Source organism: Eretmochelys imbricata, chromosome 4 (assembly GCF_965152235.1).
Source record: "Eretmochelys imbricata isolate rEreImb1 chromosome 4, rEreImb1.hap1, whole genome shotgun sequence".
NCBI lineage: Eukaryota > Metazoa > Chordata > Testudines > Cheloniidae > Eretmochelys > Eretmochelys imbricata.
Window position 1 is genome coordinate 99,968,294 of NC_135575.1, and position 23,341 is coordinate 99,991,634.

The window sequence follows — 23,341 nt, forward strand, 5'->3', positions numbered from 1 at the left end:
CCTCAGGAGATCTTTTAGGTCTGTTCTCTAACATTTTAGATAAGGGTATTAAAACATTTTATGGTGGGGGTGTTCAATTTCTCACTTTCCTTTGGTTACCTATACTTAGCTCCCACTATTAATTGGATTAGTAACCAAGGACATTAATCTATACACTCCAATGCTAAAACTGAGGAATTAGTGCCATTTTTTCCATATCCTACCTACTTTCCCCTACCATGATTTTTTTAGGGGAAGAGAAAATCGTGGGGTGCTCCTCACCCTGTCCTAGGAGTTTTTCATTGTGGTCCCTCTGACTCTTCATCCCTCTTTTGTGTGTCTTCTGCTCTCTTCCAACCCGTCTGCTTTGCTACTCCTTCGAAGATCATACTCCTGCTGTTCCAGAGCACTTTTGCCAAGTCATTTCATACACTTGCTGTACCCCTTTGGAAGTACTCTCTGCACAGCCAATTGAATTGGTTTAATTTTCTTTGTGGACTAGCAGGAGTAGGGAATGAAAGCTCCAGTCAATGGTACTGTTTTGAAGCTTTGGCCTTCCTTTCTACAATAGAACATTAAAATTGTAGGGGGAGAGGACATGGGGAAAACGCAAGATACCCATTGCCTATGCCTAAATTAAACCTTTGGTACTATAATTTGGATGAAGGGAGTTGTTTCATTCAGTTTTACATGCTTTCATGAATATTACTTGTGTATTTATAGTGCCTTTCATCTCTCAATATCCCAAACAGGATCCAAAGGATTTGAATACAGTATGTAGTTTGCATATCCTACACTCTTTCCTTCATCCTGCTGTATTTATCTTCTCCTTTCCCTGTTTGTTTGGTCTGCTTCAGACCTAGGATTCCTTGTGTGACAAAGTTCCTGCTCTACCTTGGTGGGTCTTGCGCTTATTGGCGGATTTGCTCGCCTTGGAGCTTCACTGCAGCCCTCAGCTTGGCCGTTTTTCTGAACCCACAGTCCAGGTCGACGACTCCTGTGTCTGACCAGGAGTTGGGAGGATTTGGGGGGAACCCAGGCCCGCCCTCTACTCCGGGTTCCAGCCCAGGTCCCTGTGGAATGCAGCTGTCTAGAGTGCCCCCTGGAACAGCTGTGCGAAAGCTACAACTCCCTGGGCTACTTCCCCATGGCCTCCTCCCAACACCTTCTTTATCCTCACCATAGGACCTTCCTCCTGGTGTCTGATAATGCTTCTACACCTCAGTCCTCCAACAGTCCACGTTCTCACTCTCAGCTCCTAGTGCCCCTTGCTCCAAGCTCCTCACACACACACACCACAAACTCAAGTGATCTCCTTTTTAAAACCCAGGTGCCCTGATTAGCCTGCCTTAATTGATTATAGCAGCTTCTTGATTGGCTGCAGGTGTTCTAATCAGCCTGTTTTAATTGTCTCCAGAAGGTTCCTGATTGTTCTGGAACCTTCCCTGTTACGTTACTCAGGGGAAAGGGACCTTCTTAGCCTGGGGCTAATATATCTGCCTTCTATTACTCTCCTATAGCCATCTGGCCCGACCCTGTCACACTTGGGCCAGATCTTGGATCTGAACTAAAGAGAACCTAGTGAACAGGCTGAAAAAAGTAAACAGAAGTTCATGTGGTTTTATTTTGTTTGTTTAATAAAGCCACGCCTCAGGAAGAATATGCGGACTGTGTTTTAGAGCAAGTGGGAAAGTCATCTGCTCACACCAAATTTATGTGACTATGGCTTTCTTATTGCACGAATCCTTTAATATGTGATTATTTTTGTTTTAAGAAAGAGCACAAAGATCTGTTCCTGTAAATCAGTGGTCCCCAAACTTTTTCTATCATGTCCCCCTTACCTATGGAACCTATCCACATCCACGAAGCCATGGCCGCAGGTGGGGGCTGGGAGCAGGGCCTCAGTCAGCTGCAGCTGGGGTCAGGGACCAAGAATCGTAGCCCTAGCCCTGCTGCCCACAGTTTGGGAGCCACTGCTGTAGATAAAATAACAGCCTGAGCCTGTAGAATATAATTTTATAAGAGAATTCTACAAATTCACCAAATGACTCAGTATATGTTTTTGAGCAGAGAAGAGAAGTGAGGTTGGCACCTATAACTCCAAAAGGGCAGAGTGGATTGCTTTGAAATTACAACATATTAAAATAACAGCTCATGAGGTATGAGCATTTTATGTTTCCTTTTAGAGCAAAATGTTGTGGGTGGCAGAGATGTGAAGCTTTGAAAATAGTTTGGAATGGAGACACTTAACTAATCAGCATTAATAGGCATGTCTATTTTGATGCCATTGCAAAGCCAGAGTCCTAGCACTGCTGCACGGTTTTCAGCATGATAAATTTTTGCTTATGTATTAGTTCCAGAAAAAAAGCAAATGCAGTAACAAAGCCCATTTAGGCCAGAACAGTAATGTGCACGCTCTCTCATTTAGCAGGTACCCCAGATGGGGCTGGGTAACAGGGCTGCTGTATTAGTGTGCTGAATAATTAAGCAATTGTGCTTTCAGCTAACTCAGCTAAGCCTGATTTGAGAATTAGGTCATGCATGATTCAAGACACTCTGTTTGAAGCTCATTGTTGTTCTTTTTAAAGAATATTTATACATTAAATACAAAAACTATGTTAAACCACCATTAGCCCTTTTTGAAAAATTCACCTGGTTCTTTTTGGTTTTAAATAGCCAGCCTTGGGTTTTGAAACAGTTAATCTAGACTTCTTGTTACTAGGATCATTTGTCTTCCAACTGAAATCAACAGAGGCCAGTAAAAACCAATAGAGACCAATTGAAGTATGTTGGTGGTATCTGTTGGTTATTTCTACTTGGTAGAGCCAGGCAGTAACCTGTGTACTGTATGCTGTTAGGATCTGATTGTGCAACCTTCAGTGAGCATTTACTGATGAGAGTAATCCCATTGGCTTCACTGGGACTATTTGTACGAGTAAATGCTCACCATAATGAGTAAGGGTTGTACAATCAAACACAAATTCTCCTACTCCCACTGCAGCACACGCACGGGTCTCTTACCATAGGATCCCAGTACTCTTGGCTATACATATTATGTTTATAAATAAATAGTTTCTGCTGTTGTAGTATATACTATGTTAATGATAAACCATCTAAGGTATCTGTTACTGGGGGCAGACTCTAGGACCCTGAACAGGGGATGCAGGTCTCCCCTGAGTCATTTCCCACAGCTTGAACCCTACATGAAGATGCAGTGTAACTAGACGGTGTATTCAGTGAGATCCAACTAGGATATAAGAGATGGAACTTTTCTCAGGTGGGCAGGGAATTGTGTTCTGGGGCAAAGCTCCTGAAGGGCAAACTCTAGAGGTAGCCAAGTCTGGGGAGAAAGCTGAGGCTAAAATTTGTTATTATTCAAGTTACCAATAAACCTAAACCTTAGGAAGGGGATAAATTTGGATTTTAAACAATGTGTGAATCCTCGGTACAGAACACAACCTGTTCCTAGTATGTTTTCATGTTTTATAGCCAAGGTCCATTGTATTAAGCAATTTTAAATTGAGCAAAGGCTCTCCAATATATATGGCACAGCTACTGAATAGAACTCAGCAGGGGAACAAATTCTAGATGGGGAGCCTGTTTGGGTATAACTACACTGCAACTGAGAGTGTGCTTCCCCGCCCAGGAAGAGACACCAGAGTGGCTCAAGATAGCGTGCTAAAAACAGCAGTGTGGACGCTGTAGCACTGCTGGCAGCTCAGTCTGTCCATCTCAGCTTGGACCTATTGAACCCCTTGGGGCTTTTCTGCAGTGTAGACATACCTTTTAAAGGGTAACTGCTAGCCAAGAAAGGCCAAAACATAGCAATGGATACTCACCTCTAAAAAATGATCAACCTGGAAGAGCACATTCAAGTGTGTGGTTTCATTCAAAACTCTATTTTGAACTGAAGGACCTATCATGCTACAAGGCCATTTTATAATTTTTAAGAATGAGCTCTTACTCGGTCTTCGTGTCAGCATGCTTATTTTCAGCTTTTGGCTTTGAAATTAGTTCTTTTAGAAGGGAGTTCCAGTCAACTCTAGCCTGGCAGACAAAGATATAACGGCTGGAAGTTGCAGTCAGAAAATTTCCAACTGGAAATAAGACATATTTTTAAATGTGAGGGTAATAAACCATTTAAGAGCTTTCTGAGGGATGTGGTAAATTCTCCATCAATTAGTGCTTTTCTAAACACAGAAGTTGTACACATTAACTATACTAATATAATTAATGAAGTACAGTCCCCTCCGCTAGTGTGTATGCACTGTGCTACTATATTTTATTCTCGTAGTGGAAGGGTAATAAGCAATGTAAAGTATCTTTTGCTGCAACTGTATCCACATTAAGGATGTACCAGTATAAATATTTAGGAAAAAATTCACACCCCTAACCAAAATAATTATACCAGTACAAAGTCTGTCTGTAAAGCAGGCTTTAGAGTCTTAAATCAAGACTGGATGTATTTTTAAAAGGTATGTTCTATCTCAACACTGTGACAACTTAGTTGTCATAATAGCCTTTTGTGAAGGACTTAGTCAAAGACTTTCTAAAAGTACAAACAGTTTGTCAGCTGATTTTCCTTCATTCAGTAGTTTGTTTTTTAACATCCTCAAAAGATTCTCGTGTATTGGAGAGGCTTGATATTCCTTTCTAGAAGCCCTGCTGGTTTGTCCCTATTATATTGTATAGTTTCAATCACATTACTTGTACTGAAGTAAATATACTGGTCTGTAAATTCCCAGATCGCCCCAGAACTTCTCTTTAAAGAGGGAAACAATACTCTCTAATCTTTCAGAATAGTCGCTGGTTTAAAGGAGAGAGTAGATGTTTTTATTAGCAGCTCAGTTGCTTAATTTTTCAGTTGTTTTGCAACACTGGGATGTATAGCTTATTTAGTTCTCCATTTGAACCTCTCAGAGTGGTGTCACTTCCTTTGCCTGGTCTGATTCTTCTTTGCTGACACATTTGAGGTGAAAGTCTGATGTAAGAGCTTTTATGGTGAGATAATAATACTGCACCTTCAAAAACAACAGTTGTTAGAACCTTCTAGAATTCATACTCAGGGTTAATTCCCCATTCTACAGGACATAGTTACTCCTGGGGGAATTCTGCCCCAAAATATTAAAAATTCTGCACAGAATATTTTAAAATTCTGCAAATTTTATTTGTCAAAATAACAGTATATAATCACACCAGTTGCAATTATTTTGGTAATTTATTTCAAAATACCTTTCAGCAAGTATGTCTGTAACAATTCAGACCTACAAAAACATTCCCCCCAAAAGCAGAGAGTTAAAGAAAGCCCTGTGACAACCCGGTTCCTGCTTTTCGGCCCCTTTCCCCCCAGAGCCCAGCTGAGGGTCCAGACATTCACACCCCTTCTCCCTCCACAGAGCCCAACTGCAGAGCCCCCCTGGCCCAGACACTCTCACCCCCTCCCTCCCAGAGCCCAGCCATGGGACTCAGCCCCCCCCCCCCCCCAGCCCAGACATTCCCACCCTGTTCCCCCCCGAGAGCCGAGCTGTGTCCCTCTGCAACTCAGACACTCATATCCCCTCCCCCGCCCAGAGCCCAGTTGTGGGACACCGCCCCGCCCCCCCGGCCCAGACACTCACACCCTGTATCCCCCCCAGAGCCTAGACACTCACACCCCCAACTCACAAGAGCCCAGGGATCCAGGCTGATGCTGGGTCCCAGGCTTGCAGGGAGTTACCTGCATGCTGCCACCTCCTTCCTTCAGGGCATGCTGGGAACAGCTGCTGCTGCTGAGAACCCTCCAGTTCCCTCCCCTTCCCCCCAGCACTATCTTCTATTTGTGAGCTGGGCTCTGTCAGGTCCAGCGGCCCCTAGTGGCAGCCAACATCTCTGCAGCCCATTTCTGAAGGTGGTGTGAGGCGAGAATTCTGCATGCCCAAATTAATTTCTGCAAAATTCTGCATTGCGCTGTGATGCAGAATTCCCCCAGTAGTAACATAGTGTACCTTATTTTAACTCACACCCAAAGCAAGGAATGAGCTATTAAAGTCATCTACATACTTATTTTATTTAACTTTTATGAACTGCTCATTTATTCAGGAGGAAGGGGTTGAATGTTGGGAAGGGAAGGTATTTATATATTTTAGGGCTAGAAAAGACATTCTAATCCATCATCTAATCTGCCCTCCTCCATAACAAAAGCCAAAGAACCTTACCAATAATTTCTGCATCATGTATTGATGTTGGGGGTTGCTGTTAGTGGAAGGTGAGGGAGATGTATTATTTTTATGAATATCATATGTACCTAGTTTACCTGCTTGCTATTTTTCTGTCTGCCTACAGAGAATCATATTAAAGGAGATTGTTGGGGAAAAAACAAGCAGAAAATAAAACAATTACAGAAATAGTATAATTCCAGAGAGAATACCAAGGGTCATCAAGAGACCAATGGGAGGCTATTAACATGGAATGCCTGCCTACCTAGCTGACTCCAGCCAGGTTAACAGATTTAGTTTTCCCAGGCTGGAGTCTAAGTTAAAAAGGACACGACACTGTTATAATGCCCTGTCTAGAGAAGAAGTAGGGGAGCAGGCAGTAGCAGCTGGAGATGAGGCTTTGACTGACGGACATGGAGAGAATGGAGCAGAGCAATCTTTCTCCCAGCCCAGAAGTAAGAATGCCTGAGCTGAGTGAACTTAACAAAATATGTAAGGAAAGGTTAAGGTAACACCCAAGCATACAGGCTTTTGTTTGTCCCCTTTCACTGCTTGTTTTATACCTTTGGGTGAATAAAAAATATTTTATAGTTTTCTTGCAGGTACCAAATACTGTTGGGCCTGTCATGTTAAAAGAGGTAGAAAATGGGATCTGCAACCCAGAAGTCAAGTCCCAGAGTGGTTGAATTGTGGGGTTCCACCACTGAGCAAGGGAGTGGAAGGCCAAGTGTGTTACCTGAGAGGTGCACTCAAGAGGTCTAAAACACAGCTTACTCTGTAACTGTAACACTGGAATTGAATGGGTGGAGCAAGTGAAGAGTTTAATGTGTTTAACAAAAGAAGAGCAAAAATCCAGATACATTTAGTTGTAACTAAGAGATGCTGCTCCTGTCATCATCATCCTGATCCTGTTATCTGTATTTTGTATCCCTTGCTCCTATCCTCCTTCTGACTTTGCCTTTTTGAATTGTACTCTGCTCAGTACTGGAATTGTGTCTTTTTTCTGTATTTAGAAAGTAACTAGCACATTGTGGATGCTACCACAATAAAATTTCTATCTCCAGACACAATAGAAAGTAGATTGAAAAGACTTACAAAAATCAAGGCCTAACATCTCTAATAGATGTTCTGGCACATTCAGCAAGAGCTGTGAGTACTTCATGGGTCAAAAGATCTTGTAACATGACAGAAGAGATTTGTAAATCTTATTAAATGTTACAAACTGGACATTTTGGCTTCTCCAGAGGCAGCTGTGGGATGAAAAATACTTCAAGCTGTAGTTCCCTCCTGATTTCACCATTTCTCTTCCAGGTTTTGTGCCCATTTGGTTTAAAGTTTAAAGTCAGCTCCCAGCAGCAGCAATTCAGTAAACGTGCTTTGCAGGAGGAAAAAAAAATCATAACTTAATTTCCTTATTTCAAGATACTATTTCTATCTGACATAAAATTTTGATGAGTTTGAGTTTTTACCCATAGACACAGAGGAGTTTAACACAGTTTGCATAATGCTTTTTGTTTAATAAATTATATATTCTACATTGTTAATTACTTTTCAAAGTAGTTTACCTGAAGTATAGGGTAGGCCCATCACCTCAGGGAAGCCTGTGATTGACAGATCAGGACTGCTCCTGTGCACAGCAAAAGATTCTACCAATCAGTGATGGGTGAGTGCACATGCTTGCTAGCTCTGAGAAGAGAAATTTGCAAATAAGGAAAATGTTCCCATTTCCTTAAAAAAGCCATTTTTGTCTTTTTAATAAATATGAATTTAGTGATTTAAAATCTTTGTGTGGTATGTATAAAAGTAATATGTGTTTAAGCACTCGAAGATGTATTGGATACAAAATGTTTCTAATGTTGCAAAAAATAATAATTTGCTTTTTACTCAAAAGCAATCATACTGTTTCTATGAAATTATTTTTTTCCATTTTTATGAATATACAATCTTTATTTTTCAAAGTGCTGTAGAGTGGTAAGATCTAACTTACCGTTACAAAGTGGTGTATGTTCTGTAATCTGGTCATGAATTTTACCATTATATGAGGAATATCTTCTACATATTAAATATTAAAATTTTAAAAGTTAATGTTGCTAAGAGTTTTTTTTGTAAACAGTCATAGTTTATATAAAATCTACCTCTGTTTATGTCTTGCTGCTGCAAGACCAATAGAAAGTAGAAAGATAGACTTTCATTAATAAACCACTAGCAAATATACCATAGCCAACTGTCCTACTTGTGCACGAGGGCTATGTGGCCTAGCATTTTTTTGTCCCCCTCGCCTCCCAATTTCTATGATTCTTTGATATATATTGTTCCCTATACTCTGGCAATGTTCAGGAACACAAGCAAGGAAGTAAATAAATAACTAGCCATATAGGCGCACGCACAAATAATTAGGGTGAAATCCAGGCCTTACTGAAGTCAGTAGGAGTTTTGCCATTGACTTCAGTGGAGCCAGGATTTCACCTGTTTTTCACCAGACCTGCAAAGCCTTGCACACCAGACTACTCAAAGAGTAGTCCCTAATGTAATTTGAACTCCAGGTATGTGCATTCACATGGAGCTTTACTCTTGCTGTGACACGGATTCCTTTTTTGGGAATAGGCTCAGGTGGGTTGCTGAAATATACAAGAACTCTGCACTCCAAAACCACTTTGTCCCATTGTGCTTCCCTACCCCAATAAAGATAAAAATATTAACAAGATTAATTAACTAGATGCTACTCTATGTTCTTGCCCTCCATTAGTTTTCCGAAATAGACATATTGTATGAACTTGAACTACCTATCTCTGTGTTTTTGCTTCAGAGTTTTAAAAACCCATTTGTTAAACGTATTTCAAAAAAAGATGTTAACAGGAGAAACTATAGGCCCAATCCTGCAACCTGGTCCATCTGGGCTGCATTCTACACCTGCACAGGACTGCCCTGCAGTAAATGCAGCATGATCTCAGTTGTCTGCAGAGTAATTTACAAGATTAGGGCCTGTATTCCTAAACATTTGTTACATGTTAGATGCTGGTAACAATGAAACCGGTCTGTCACAGGGGGGCAGCATTGAACAATGCATTTTGGCCTTTTAGGGATTGTATAATTAAAACATTGCTAATACATATTGCATTATTTGATTTCCTGAACCAATAGAAAGTTGGTTCAGCACACAATTTCAAAACAAAAAATGCAGTCATTCCCAAAGACAAAAGTTGAAAAGAAGCCAATAGGTAATGTATCGGGACTCTACACAATGCCTACTCTAAGGGTTTGTCTACACTGGAACTTCGTTGGCAAAACTTTTGTTGTTCGGGGTGTTAACCCCCTCCCCCGCCAACAACAAAAGTTTTACCAATGAAAAGCGCCGGTGTGAACAGCACTTTGTTGGCTGGAGCGCACTCATGCCAGCAAAGCTACTGCAGCTCATGGGTGGTGGACGTTTTTTGTTGGCAGGACAGCTCTCTCCTGCCACAAACAGCAGCTACGCTGCGTGCCTTTTAGCAGCACGGCTGTAGCAGCACAGTCGTGTCGCTAAAAGCCTTGTAGTGTCGCCATAGCCCACGTTAATCTTTAGTCCACCTTTGAGTTGGAGAGATAGATGGTGAAAGAGAAAGGGTGTTAAATGCAGGCAAGTTTTTAACTACATTGATTCTGAATTTTTCTGCTGTACTTTTGGAACGTGTTGGAGCTTATGCCTCTGTAGACAAAGCTGTGATTGGCACGTAGGGGATTTGTAGGTAGGGGAAGGTGGGATTTTAATATCTCGTTAAGTTCTCAAAGACCCCATGCCATAGATTTTACTAATCCATATAGACAATATAACGTATGCTGAATGCCTCAAAAATAGTGTGTGTTATATAATATGGGAGGTACTCCTAATAACGTAGAAGTTCAGCATGTCTATCAGAAAGAAGCAACAGAACTATTATAAATTTGCTGTTGGCAGTTATGGCTCAACTTGACAACAGAATCCTCCTGACGCTTTCTGGGTGAAATCTTGGCCCCATTGAAGTCAATGGCAGAACTCCCATTGACTTCAGTAGGGTCAGGATTTCACTCTCTGTAGTGCCTCAGCACAATATGAATGTTTTTTCCCATATTAAAAAGTAGCTTTTATAAATCTTCCGTAGTGGCAGTAACATAGATATTTCCAGGCAATTTATCACGTTTTGTTTTGTTTGCAAAATGCACCATAAGTGCTGAGTGATGTAGTCTTGCAATGTTCTGCCAACTGAGAGTTCTGGTTGGCTTAAGGGTCACTGTTAAAAGCCTGATTCTTCACACAGTATTTTATTTCTTAGTTAATGCTTTGGATTTACTATTATCTGCTACCTTACTTAAACTTACTGTAAAACTGATTGTGGTAATCCTTAAAAAATTAAGTTTTGTGGTTTAAAACTCAGTAGTGAGATATACCATATGTGGATTTCACAACAGGCCTAAACCGAAAGCTTTTTTTATATAAAGGCTCAAAATACTAACTAGGACCTCCATCCTGTAGCTGTGGTTGCTATTTTTCTGGTGCAAGGGTATCTTATTGACTGCCTAAGGCATTCCTTATATGTTCCTCATTTTCTCCTTTGGTAACTGTATTCTTGAAAGCATCTTGTCATATTCTGCCACCATGGAGGTATAAGAAGTATCATTTTTCCTGACGTCATTCATCTTACCTTGTTCCTTCCAATAAATATTTTCATCTTCATTCTCAAACTATACATTTTAATGTTCCTATCTGCTATGAGTGTCATCTTATGGCAATACAGGGACCTGCTTCTGTCCAAAGGGGGGGGAGTTTTGACATTGACTTCACTGGGAATCTGTCCATTAGATTTCTTCAGTCTTTTGTAAGTAATTGATACTGCTTTGTTGGTATATAAAGTTATGATTTACACACACATCTTTCCTGGTTTTTTTTTTTTTAGTGCTTTGCTGTGCGCTCTTTGGGCTGGGTAGAAATGGCAGAAGAGGATCTTGCTCCTGGAAAAAGCAGTGTTGCTGTGAACAATTGCATCAGACAACTGTCTTACTGTAAAAATGATATCAGAGACACGGTTGGCATATGGGGAGAGGTAAGAGTATGGTGTGAACTTTCTTTACATTACCCTTTCCCGCCCTTTGAATACACTCCACCCATTCAATAAGATACCTTTAAAAATACACACAAACATGTTAGTTTTCCACCCAGTTTTAAATGTTATTGAACAAAAATTAAATACCCTAATTTTCTATGTATTCTTTAATGGAAAAAAAAGTAAAGAAGCAGAGCGAGACTTAGACTGCTGTATCAGCAGCTGGTGCTGGTAAAAAGGAGGAAAAAATTTGAGAGCGAACTTGATTTTTGTTTCTGGGCGGTTAGGAGAGCAGGTCTCACAAAGGCCATGATCAAATTGTTCTGTCTCCACTTCATATGTTAGGTATGCTGCATGACATGTCCAATAATACAATAATTAAATGGCTGAAAATATACTGTACAATTGTTAATAAAACATTTGCTGTAAACTGAAGATAAGGGTCAAATACAGGGGTAATGTGTAAGATGGTAGAAGTTACTCTAACATTCCTTTATATTCTCACTGTCATAAGCTCAGATCCAAAGTCATTGAAATCAGTGGAAATCCTTGTATTGACTAAAGAGGGCTTTGTTATAGTGCCTATTCCATTCTCACACCCTTTACCAGTGGGAAAGGAAATGTAAGGAGCTTCAAGATGGTGCGTCTTTTGAGTCTAGAGCCTAGAGGCTATGGGTGGTCTATTTTAACATGCTTTCTTAAACCCTCTGCCAAGTTGTTTTTCTTGTTATGCTTCTCTCTATTGGTCCCTTAGCATATGAGTTACGACAGCTTAAATTTCCTACGCTCCTTGATCCAAAGGCAGAAGTGATGTGGTAATTTCCATTCTCTTTACATATTGGGTATAAGTCTAAGGGAAGTAGTGTGGCCTAGTGCATAGAGCACTGGCCTGGGGCTCAGGAGACCTAGTTCTGCCACTGACCTTTCGGTGATCTTGGGAAAGTCAATTCACCTCTCTGTGCCTCAGTTTCCCCATCTGTAAAATGCGGATAATGATACTGACCTTCTTTGCAAACTGTGTAAATCCAGACGGAGCCTAACTGATGTAAATGTACTCTCTAGACTTACTTTTTTACTCCTCTGAGTCTGGCCTACTGCGAGTGAGTTTTTAAAAACAAGAAAATTACCCACCCAAAAAAAGTGTTTGGTTAATGGAAAGTGCAAACAGAAATTATGATTTTAGACTTTTTATGTTTCTTTGCCTACCGGTATTTACTTATTAAGAAACAAGACAAGCAGACCTTCATTTCTGGGCTGATTAAAGGTTGAGAGCAGCATGGAGGTTGAGTTGTCCAGGAGCATACATGTGTGTGTGTTTGACTGTACCATTTTGGCAGGGGAGAAAGATGTTTGATTTCTGAAAGTTACTCTCCTTTTGGCTTCCATAAACTAACTATGACAGGGGTTCTCAAACTGGAGGTCAGAGCCCCGCAGGGGTCCCGAAGTTATTACATGGGGGGTCGTGAGCTGTCAGCCTCCACCCCAAACCCCACTTTGCCTCCAGCATTTATAATGGTGTTAAATATATAAAAAAGTGTTTTTAATTTATAAGGGGGTGGGGTCATACTCAGAGGCTCGCTATATGAAAGCGGTCACCAGTACAAAACTTCGAGAAGCACTGGACTATGAAAAGTCACGTGTCCTGTAATTGCATCAATATGGGACCTGATGTGACAAAGTATTTGCTGGGGGAATAGAGCACTATTCTATCAGGCCAGAATGCTCCATGATGGCACTGATTAAAATAGAAGGAGGAGAAGCTGTCTTTGTGAAAGTCTGCAATAAAACCTTCAATTCTTCTTCGAGGGCTTGCTCATGTTGATTCCATTCTAGGTGTGTACGCGCCCACGTGAGCGGTAGTCGGACATTTTTGCCTTAATGCTATCCATAGGGTCGGCTGTGATGCCCCCTCGAATGCCGCGCTCATGCATCGGTATAGCAGGCGCCGCCGGCCCTACGCCCCCTCAGTCCCTTCTTACTGCCCATAGTGGTTAGTCAGAGTGCCTTTCCTTGCATAGCAAGGAAGACCCCTTCTGGACCTGCATCGCCTCAACAAGTCTGTCAGGAAGTTGAAGTTTTGCATGGTCTCCCTAGCCTCCATCATGCTCTCCCTGAATCCGAGAGACTGGTATGCCGCCTTTGACATGAAGGGCGCTTATTTCCTAATTCCAAGATCACAGACGATTCCTCCGTTTCATAGTGGGCGGACGCCATTTTCAATTCATGGCACTGCCCTTTGGCCTCTCATGGGCCTCAAGGGTGTTCATAAAATGTATGGAGCCAGTGGCTGCTTACCTGAGATATCGAGGGGTCCCAGGTCTTCCTGTATCTCAACAACTGACTCATCAAGGGCAGGTCTTGGGAACAAGTTCAGAGGAGCCTCAATCTGGTGCGTTCCACCTGCCGCGACCTAGGCCTGTTAATAAACAAGAAAAAGTCCACCTTGAGGCTGGTCCAGTGAATAGAGTTCATTGGGGGCAGCTCTCGACTCCACACGAGCCAGAGCCTTCCTTCTGGTAGCACATTTTCAGGCCATGTCAGACCCGTTTTCCCACGTAAAGAACCACCGCTCACCACGGCTCACACCTGCTTGTGGTTGTTGGGTCATATGGCTGCATGTACATACGTTGTCAGTCATGCCAGGCTCCATCTCCAGCTGCTGCAAGTGTGGCTGGCATCGGTCTACATCCTCATCAGGCATGACCGAGACCGGGTAGTCAGGGTGCCGGATCACATCCGGTCGTCCCTGGATTGCTGGTTGGACCCTGTGTCAGTGTTGGAGGGAGTTCCCTTCGCGACTCCGTCCCTGTCGCTAACCCTGGTCTCTAATGCTTTGGACCTGGGCTGGGGAGCCCACGTGGGTGAGCTGAACACCCAGGGATGCTGGTTGCGGGATGATCTGGCCCTCCATATCAACATCAGGGAGCTCAGTGCGGTTTGCTTGGCCTGCCAGGCTTTCCTGACCCACAGCTAAACATCTCTTCACAGCTCCAAACATCTCTTCAGCCATAATTCACCAACCGAGCCTCAAGTAGGCATTGACATGATACAGTCAGTAATTGAATAACTTTAGTGTGTATCAGGATGACAAGTTGTTAAGTGTCTTATGATAGGCTGTGCTTTGTAAAAGACTCTACCTTATTATCATAAAAAATCTATGTTTTCAGGAGGAGAGTGTTAAAGGAAATTGGGTCACAAATTACTGAGTTAGTACTATATTCTTCTCACCTTATTCACATGAGTAGTCCACAGAGTCAATCTAAACAGACAAGCAATACAATTCAGACACAGAGGAGTAAATAGATTCCCACTTAACTTTAGAAGAAATTCTTGTAACAACGCTTCTTGGTTGGCAGAGCACTGACAGGTTAAAAAAAGCTTGTTTAAAGGAGGGAGCTAAATGAAGAGAGGAAGATGTCAACAAATTGGAGGGAAATCAGAAGGAATACAAAGTACATACAGCAAAAAATTAAGATGAAAGAGTTGACTAAAGATTAAGTTTTTAGGATTGAGTAAAGATTAAAAGGACTAGTTTGGCTGAAATATTATTAAATGGGATTGAGGATTGGGACCATCTGTAAGTATTTCACCCTAAAGAGGAGATAAATTGTTGCAGGTAGACAAGATGACATAATATCTCTTTCTCATTTCTAATTTCCACAATTCTGTGAAATCAAAGGCATGAAAGAAGACCGTGTAATCTGTTTTGCTGCTTTACCACATAGTACATTGTCATTTTTGCCACATACTGTGAAGATTATTTACCTTACAACTATATTGCTGCAGCAATGTGTCTCACTAAAAATAGCTTCCACCAACAGTCTTCTAGGATCAAACTCTTCTTTAATTTTACAGTAAAATCTCAATGAACTAATTCGGGATTGACGAGTTCGTAAAATCAAAATCTTCAAATCGTAAAATTGAACATCTCAAAATTACAGTAGGTATGGTGCGTAAATTGCAGAATGCTACACTACATCGCTGCTTTCTTGTCCTTCATACCACTACAAAGAGATTTCCAATGCATTGAAGGTATCCAAATGTGAAGGGATGTCAACTTGTTCTTCATCAACATCACTTTATTTATGTGACGCTGCCCCACACGCTCTATGGGGACCATATAACTGGTCATTCTCAAGACTGGTGTTCTTAAAATAGAGGTTCTACTGTATTTTATTTCCCTGGGTTGTTTTGTTTGTCAGAAGCCTTTCCCCTACATCCCCCTTCCCTGCTCCCCCACCCCTGTAGCAGGTTTTTGCAGTCTCTTCAGAATTCTTTGACAGTCAGTGAGGTCACATAGAATTTGGCCAGGTTTATCCTGTCTCTTTGTATTTAGATTCCCAGAGTGCCTAAATAATTTCTGGTTGCCTGCTGCTACACCATCTCCATCACTATAATAGCCTTTGTGTAATAAGGCAACAAAAATTGTGTAAAATATATTGCAGTTGGCCTGAACCGAGCCATCCCCTTGTGTATGCTAGAATAATTTCTTTTGATTTATGTTCAGTATGTCCCATATCTGCCCATTCTCCAGTCCTATTCAAATCTTTAGAATGCAGTTTTATTGTCCTAATTCCAGCATTATGATCAGCAGATTTTACTTTCTTACAACAATTTCTTTCAGGTCATTGCCACATAAATAAATGTGTAAATAGAAAATTGGTCTAAATACACAGCAATGTTCTCTTTCGTGAGCTGTTTTCACTATCTTTGGTCTTTTAACAAATTCTTTATCCTTTGTCTTTTTCATAGTTCTTGTATTTTTATTCAGGAACCTTAGAAATCTGAGTGACTCTTCTTGCTCTGCTTTTGTACCTTATTCCTTCCTTACTTTTTTACTCTTCTACTCTTATTTCCTTTGTGCAATAAGCTACTTCATTAGTATTAATTCCCCATTAACCATTTGTTTATTGCAACTGCATCTTCTTTTCCTCCCCGAGATACCTTTGTGTGTGTATTTCCTTCCTTACATTTCCTTCAGACCTCTGTCTCCTCTCTCTGGCAAGACATTGCTTCCCCTTTTTTTCCTCCAGATGTTGTTCATCCCTCCATGTGTAAATCCATTTTGTTACAGGAAGAGTTCCATTGTACAAGCAAATAAAGTAAACAGTCCCTTCCAAGCTGAAAGAAATGCATGACAGTCAGGGGCACAGAATTAGACACACCATTAAAACTTGAGCAGTGGCAATCTGGAAAAGGGCTGCCATATCATTGACATGTACAAAAATAAGAGAGTAATTTCTAAATCCTCTGTCAGTGTGTGATCAGATTGTTTCCACTCTGAAAGGTGTATGGGGATATACATTAATGGATGGTGTCTCAACAATGGGGAAACAAATAAATTCTTCTTACTAAGTGGGGACCCTACACAGTCCATCCCTTTTAGATCAATATTATGTCTTACAGTAACTCCAGTATCATTTCCATGGGGTCCTGCAATTCTCCTTGGATTACTGTTTGAGAAGATATACCAAATCAGACGAGAGAAACTGATTTCTGAGCCTCCTTTGGCTGCAATGTGTACTTCTTTCTGGGAAGCTTAAAAGACAGAACAACGTCGTGTTAGGACAGAGGTAGCTAGGTTAGAGAGAATACTAATAATAGAAATAATTATCATTCCTAAATTGTCATAAAAGGAAAGAGTATCATAAAAATTGGTTCCTTTTCTTACAATATTCAACCAAGAAAAAGGCAAATACAGGCCGGAAGGATGAAATCCTGGCTACATTGAAGTCAATGGCAAAACTCCCACTCACTTCAGTGAGAGTAGGGTTCAGCCTAAATGCTTTCTTCTTCCGATAGCAGATCCTAAAACCTTTGGTACGCAGAATGCCATCCTCTTCAATAGCCCTTTTAACTGTGAAGTGGAAGCTGAGAAAAAGAAATCACAGCCCATCATATCATTTGATGTAAACAGTATGTTTCTCCTCCTTAAAAGGTTACTGGTTTTGATATTTGTTACTAAGGTTTTAACATTAAGAAATTTCTTATTTTGTTATGTTTAATTTTTTTTTCAGGGAAACAAAGAACTTGTGTATTGAATATCTGAATGACCTTAAGATTGTTGTTAATTATATCGAGCCAATAAAACCGTTTACATTTTACAAATTGAAAAGAATTATTTTCTCCAGTTTGGTTTATAAAAAAAATCAGTAAAGTTTATCTTGGACCTTTTAAAACCAGAAGTCAGCTTGTTTTCAAATGCACTCAGAATATATTGAAACTTTGAGTCAATCAAATGACTCAGTGATATTTACCAATGCAAATAAAGAAAACCGAAAACATCTTGAGTTTTGAGCTGATTCACTTTGCATGAAGAACAGATTTTGTAATTTGTGTTTTGTTTTGAATTATAGGGAAAAGACATGTACCTTATACTGGAGAATGACATGCTAAATTTGGTTGACCCCATGGATCATACCATTCTTCATTCTCAGCCCATTGTGAGCATCAGAGTCTGGGGAGTGGGTCGTGACAATGGACGGTGAGTTTACAATCTCCTAAGACTTTGTTGCTTTGTGCTGTTGAAATCTACTAGTGTAGGGTGTATATATGCTTGCCAAGTGAAGCATCACTAATAGCCATTTTATTGTGTGATTATGTTCCAATAACTATGGGAGGATTTATATTTGTTATATTTGTTACGCAAGTTACTTAAAAAAAACAACACACTTATTTTTCATAACTCCTTATAGCACATTTTGCAAAATGATATTTGGATAAGATATTCAAAGGGCCTCAACTTGACCTGTAAAGTTGTTTATGAAACTTTTATGTTCACAAAGAATAAACATATTTCTGCTTGTAAATCAGGTAGTTAAGTACCAAATTACCTGAATTAGAGGCAGAAATACTTGCTTGCATGTCCAAAATCAAGGGATAATTTTTCAAATGTAGTCCTTAGCGTATTTATCCTGCGAGGTATACATTTCACCAGTATATAGTAAAGAAAGTATTTACATAGTTCCATTTCCACTTCCTCATACATTACAGTTGATCAAAGTAGAAAGTGAACTTGGTTTCCCCCGCTGATGTTTTTAAAGACTTTGATTCAGGAATGCGCTTAAACATGTGCTTAGTTCCCATTGAAGTCAAGTTAAGCATGTGCTCAAGTGCTTTCCTGACATGGGATAGACTTAAACAAGTACTTAGTGCTTCACTGAACCAGGGACTTAGCTATCTTTTGCTTCATACTTTCCTTTTGATGTGGCATTGTTGCAGGAATATAACTATTAAAATGGCTTGTAGTCTCTCTCCCAAAAGGAATGGCAGAAATTGTATCTGTAATAAGTTATAATAGGGGTATCAGAGTGGTTTTGCCTGGTAGCTTAGTGAACCCTTCAGCTGCTTTTTGGGTGGCTATTGTATTGTTGCACCTGTCAGATGTAAAGCAAGCTGTTTGACCTGTACATTTCTAATACACATCACATCAGGATGTTGGCTTTCAGGGTTGGTGAAATGTCTGTTAGTCTTTCTTGGCAAAAGAAAAGTCCTGAGTTAGAAAGATTTTCACATGAATTAATACTTTCAAAAGGTGCTAGGTTGATAACACTGAACACTGAAGCCTTCTGATTAATAAGGTGGCAGCAATGAAAGCCAAGGCTTATCTGCCTTGTCAATATGCTTCAAGCTTTGCCTGAAGGGATCACTTTAAGGGAATGACTAAGTAGGTCAGTCTCCACCGTCCACGGCATCTCTTTTAGAACCCTTGCCCAGGCCATCTGTAGTACACAGGCTTTTATGATGCAGGAACTCAATGACTGAAACTCTTTGCTCATTTCACATAAAGCTGCCAAATAGCCAGTTGGATGGTTTTGACTTTTGGTCAGCTCAGACCTGGTCCATATTTGAACCAGTGACCTTGAAGTGAATGTTTCTGTGTCCGAATATCATTCCCCTGAGCCATTCATTCCTCTGAATGATGGGTATTTTTTGTTGCATTTTTAGTTTCTTTGGTTCAGATTTTTGAGTGATTTACAAGGACAAATCCAATTGGAAATGCTGGGAAGCAAAGAGGTTTTAACTTGTCATGAATAAAACATTAAAGTGCTTCCTTTGCTTGAGAAAATGAACCCATTTCACATTTCCCTTCAAGTCAGATTTTCTAGAAGCTTTCTTTGGTTAGAAAATGGAGCATCTTTGGGGACATTTTGATATGGTGCAGTTGAACAGGAAAAGTACATTATAACAAATGTCTGAAGGACAGAGAAAGGCTTTTACTGTATACCCAAATGATTTATTTACAGAATTTGAGAAGACAGTTTGCTTTTCTGTTACCTCTTAGTTTTCAAATATTTCAGATTCTCTGGATGATAAAATTGTATTGTTGTGATATTTGTTCACAAATTGTTAAACTCCAATACACCAGACTAGACCCACTAGTCATAGATTTAACAGGTTACAGAAATATCCAACATTTGTGATGTATGTAATGACGTTATTACTCCTAGCAGTTATAATTAGTTATTTGGAATAATTTAAGACTGTTGTACCCATTTTGCTCACTGCAGTGTTGAGAAAGTTCACGAGCTGCTGGATGAAATTTCTTCAGGGGTGGAGAGGCATGTAAGCCACCTAATGGGTGAGAGAGAGAGAAAAAGCGAGCATGCAAGTGCAGAGCAGGTGGTCCCCCTATCTGATCCAAATAGGTCAGTGCAGATGGGCTCATCAGGGATGACCTGGAGGAGAGGCTATAGATCCACTGATACAAAACCCTCCACATAGGGGCACTAACTGCAATCCCAGCCAGTTGCAGTACCATGTCCTGCCCAGGGGCTGAATTCCAGCCCTGCCCAGTTTCCTGCACAAAGCCTCATTGCTCTCATCTACCCATGATAAGAACTGTTTATTTGCCATAGATAATGCGGGCTGTGAAATACAGATCTTAGTTCATATTAAAGCAAAGTAATGTCTATGCTGCCTCCTGCAGATGGCTACCATCTTGCTGAAAAGTAACTTTGTTTGTGACATCAGCAATACAGAAGACCCATGTCAGAGATGATCAAACCAATTTTCTCTCCTTAACATCGGAAGAGAAACTTGGCTGTTTTGTATTATAATTAAGTATTTGTTGTTTGCACAATAAATTACTTTTTCTGATTGGTCGCTATTGATAACAGCAAGGAGAAAACAGAATTATTGAAGCTTTAATATATAAACATGGAACTAAAAATAGCCCATAATATCTCATTTGCTGTCATGTACAAAAATGTCCCTTTTAGATTTACTGTGCTATGAGCTACGCTTTTTCATCACAAGTAGTTTCTCTTTCAGAGCCTTCAGTTTTTTTTCTTTTCCTTGTATGAATTTTGGTAAAGAGGCTACATGTATTTTAAATATTGTACAAAGTCTTCTTCCTTCAGGTGTTTAGACCTTGAGCTTACCTAAATTTTTCTCCAATTAAGTTTGTTTAAATTTGTATGCACCTACTGGATTAGAGAGTGTTCTAGAGCAAACAATACAGCCATTGCCTATAAATAAACTCATACAGTATGTGCTGTTAATTAGTAGGTAATTATTTCAAAACAGAGCAGCATGAGTAAAATGACAGCTATGACTAGCCAATTTGGGGGTTCTGGAGGCTCCATGCAGTGAAAGTTCTTTGAAGGACAGTATAAATAATGCAAGGTTTGCTGAGCAAGCCCCAGTAGCCAGAGAAGGGGCATTTGTGACAAGAGAGAACTTGAGCTATGGCTGGACTCCTAAATTAGAGAGGTCAAGTGCTCTATTGTGTGGGTCACAGTTAAATGCAGGACACTTGGATATAACTGGAACATACTGCACCCTGGGATATACACCTCTGTATTCAATTGGATGTCACTCCCCTGCTCTTTTGTATATAAAGGTAAGTGCAGGTGTGAGCTCATCCTGGCAAGTAGTCCGTTTGGTCCTCAACAGGGTGAAGTCAGAGCACTCCTTGCTTACAGGTAGAGGGAGAAGCTGCAATCATCAGAGAAAACAGAGCGAGAGAGATTAGGAGACACACAAATGCATAGTCTCTTTTGTGTGTCCTGTGTGGATTAATTTTAAGGAAGTCTGTAAAATCATTACTTCTAGCATGAAATGCTCTGATATAATCTTGTTGCACATGGATGTTGATAATATATTAATACACAGTAATGACTTGCTTTCCAAATCTTGCAGTGCCATCCATTCTACACACATTCTCTGCTGTTTGTTGTGAAAGGAAGTGATAATTTAGAACAATACAGAAACTCAAACTTTTTTAATATTGAGCTATTTAAACATCATTGCTCTCTCCAGGTCCTCGTTTTTAACAGTATTTTCCTTCTAGTAATTTGGTTGGATTTTGCATTGGAAAGATGAAAGGTTTTCTAATGATACCTGACCGGTGATTTTCTAAGATGTGCAGTAATGAAAGATTGATGAAATACAGAGATCTGCTGATGAAAGTTTAATCTGAGGATATGTCTGCTAGCTCACCTCAGGCAGAAGAGTCTTCTGGGAGATTCTAATAATTCTGTCCATACTCAATGCTATTAACTTGACCTCTAGAGTTAATTTCTTTTTAATACAGTTCTGTGATAAGGAAAAGCTTCAGGATTTACTTGACCATTTTGCTGACTTAAACTGTGTGATTATTTTATATGTTGAAAAGTGATTTTCTGGCCTTCAGTTAATCATGCCATGACACTAAGACTTTTTGGTGAACTAATCTAACCTTAAAAAAGGCTATTATGCCTTTTATAAAGTGGTTAACCAAATGAGTTCCTATAAGGGTGTGTGTGTGTGTGTGTGTGTGTACACTAATACGTACTATGCTGTGACTCTGAGCTACTGTATTTGATTATATACACACATTAGAGTGCTATGACTTTGTGATAATTATGAGAGCAAAAAGAAAGTATTGTGTATATGTTCTTCCTCTTGTCCTATTTTCTGTTTCATACACATAAAAGAAACGCATGATTTTCAGGGTGAAACCCATTTTTCTTAGTCGTCCATTAAATTTCCCTTTGTCCTGGCAGTATGATTGAGAAACACAGCAGGAAATATTAAAAAATAAGGAAAATCTTAAATGTCACTTCGATTTTGTTTTGTTTCAAGGCAGTAAAGAACAGCTCATTGTTGGGGGGTGGGATTGTGATATATGAGGTCAACCCACAAATCATAGTTGTTTGTTTAACTTCACTTCATGTACTGTACATATTGCAGTCAGTGGTTAAAAACAGTGAACCTTGACTGGTACTTTTCCTTACTTTAAAAAGTGCCCTGTTTCGGAGCTTCGATATCACAACTGTGAAAGTGTAAGCCTCCTAGAACTGTGAAATATGACTTTTTTCACTTGTGAGTGGCATGATTTTATGTTACCAGTACGTATTCACGATCAGGCTTTGTCACTCTTTCCACTCCTGGCAATTTCTGGTTTAGTAGAATGGTAAAGGGGCAGCACATGGAGATTAGCAGGAGAAATAATTGGGCAAGTAGGAGAATTTCCTACCTGGATGAAGATTCACGTTCTCACACAGCTGCACTTCATCTTCTGTGCTTTATGAACATAAATTTCTATCTGGTACAAAAGGCAGCAGCCCAGCCACTTAGTAACAGAGGTCGCCATTACCTACCATAACACATTTCCCCCGATTCTCTCCTCTCTTTGTTGCTCCCCATTCACTGGGGAGTCAGGTTCAAAGGCTCTCTCCTGGTATTTAAGGATTTATGGGATTAGCCCTAGCAACCTTGAGAGATCATAACTCCCTCTGTGACCATGACTTCATACAACAGCTGTGTTTCACCTGAAGAACGCCACTGTCAGCGAATAGGGAGAAGTTCATGCATGCTGGAGGCAGAACTTTCACAGGAACTGTTCATAGAACTGACTCCCACAAGAGATTAGATTAATCATAGGGTTTACTGCACTCAAACTAGATGTAAAACTAATTTCTTCAATTGAGCTTTCAGCCAATGAGTTCATCATTCACACACAAGACAAACAGAAAAGCCTGTAAATTAACTGAGTTATTGTTGTGACAAGCTAGGAATGAAGAGAGAGTGATGATTGTTGGTGTTTTGTTTTTAAATGCTTGGGAGTCATTCAGATTCTACAGTGATAGGAGCTGCAATACTGTGTAAGTAAATAGAAGGTAATAG

The 23,341-nt window shown here is 40.2% G+C and overlaps 1 protein-coding gene across 1 annotated transcript in view; it reads left to right on the top strand.

Annotated features, from left to right (window-relative positions):
- Nucleotides 1–23,341, top strand: part of APBB2 (amyloid beta precursor protein binding family B member 2) — a 285,381-nt gene that overhangs the window by 197,107 nt on the left and 64,933 nt on the right. The window contains exons 9-10 of the mRNA XM_077815721.1: nucleotides 11,084–11,230; nucleotides 17,587–17,714. Of these exons, the coding sequence (XP_077671847.1) occupies nucleotides 11,084–11,230; nucleotides 17,587–17,714 (275 nt within the window). The remainder of the gene's footprint in view (nucleotides 1–11,083; nucleotides 11,231–17,586; nucleotides 17,715–23,341) is intronic.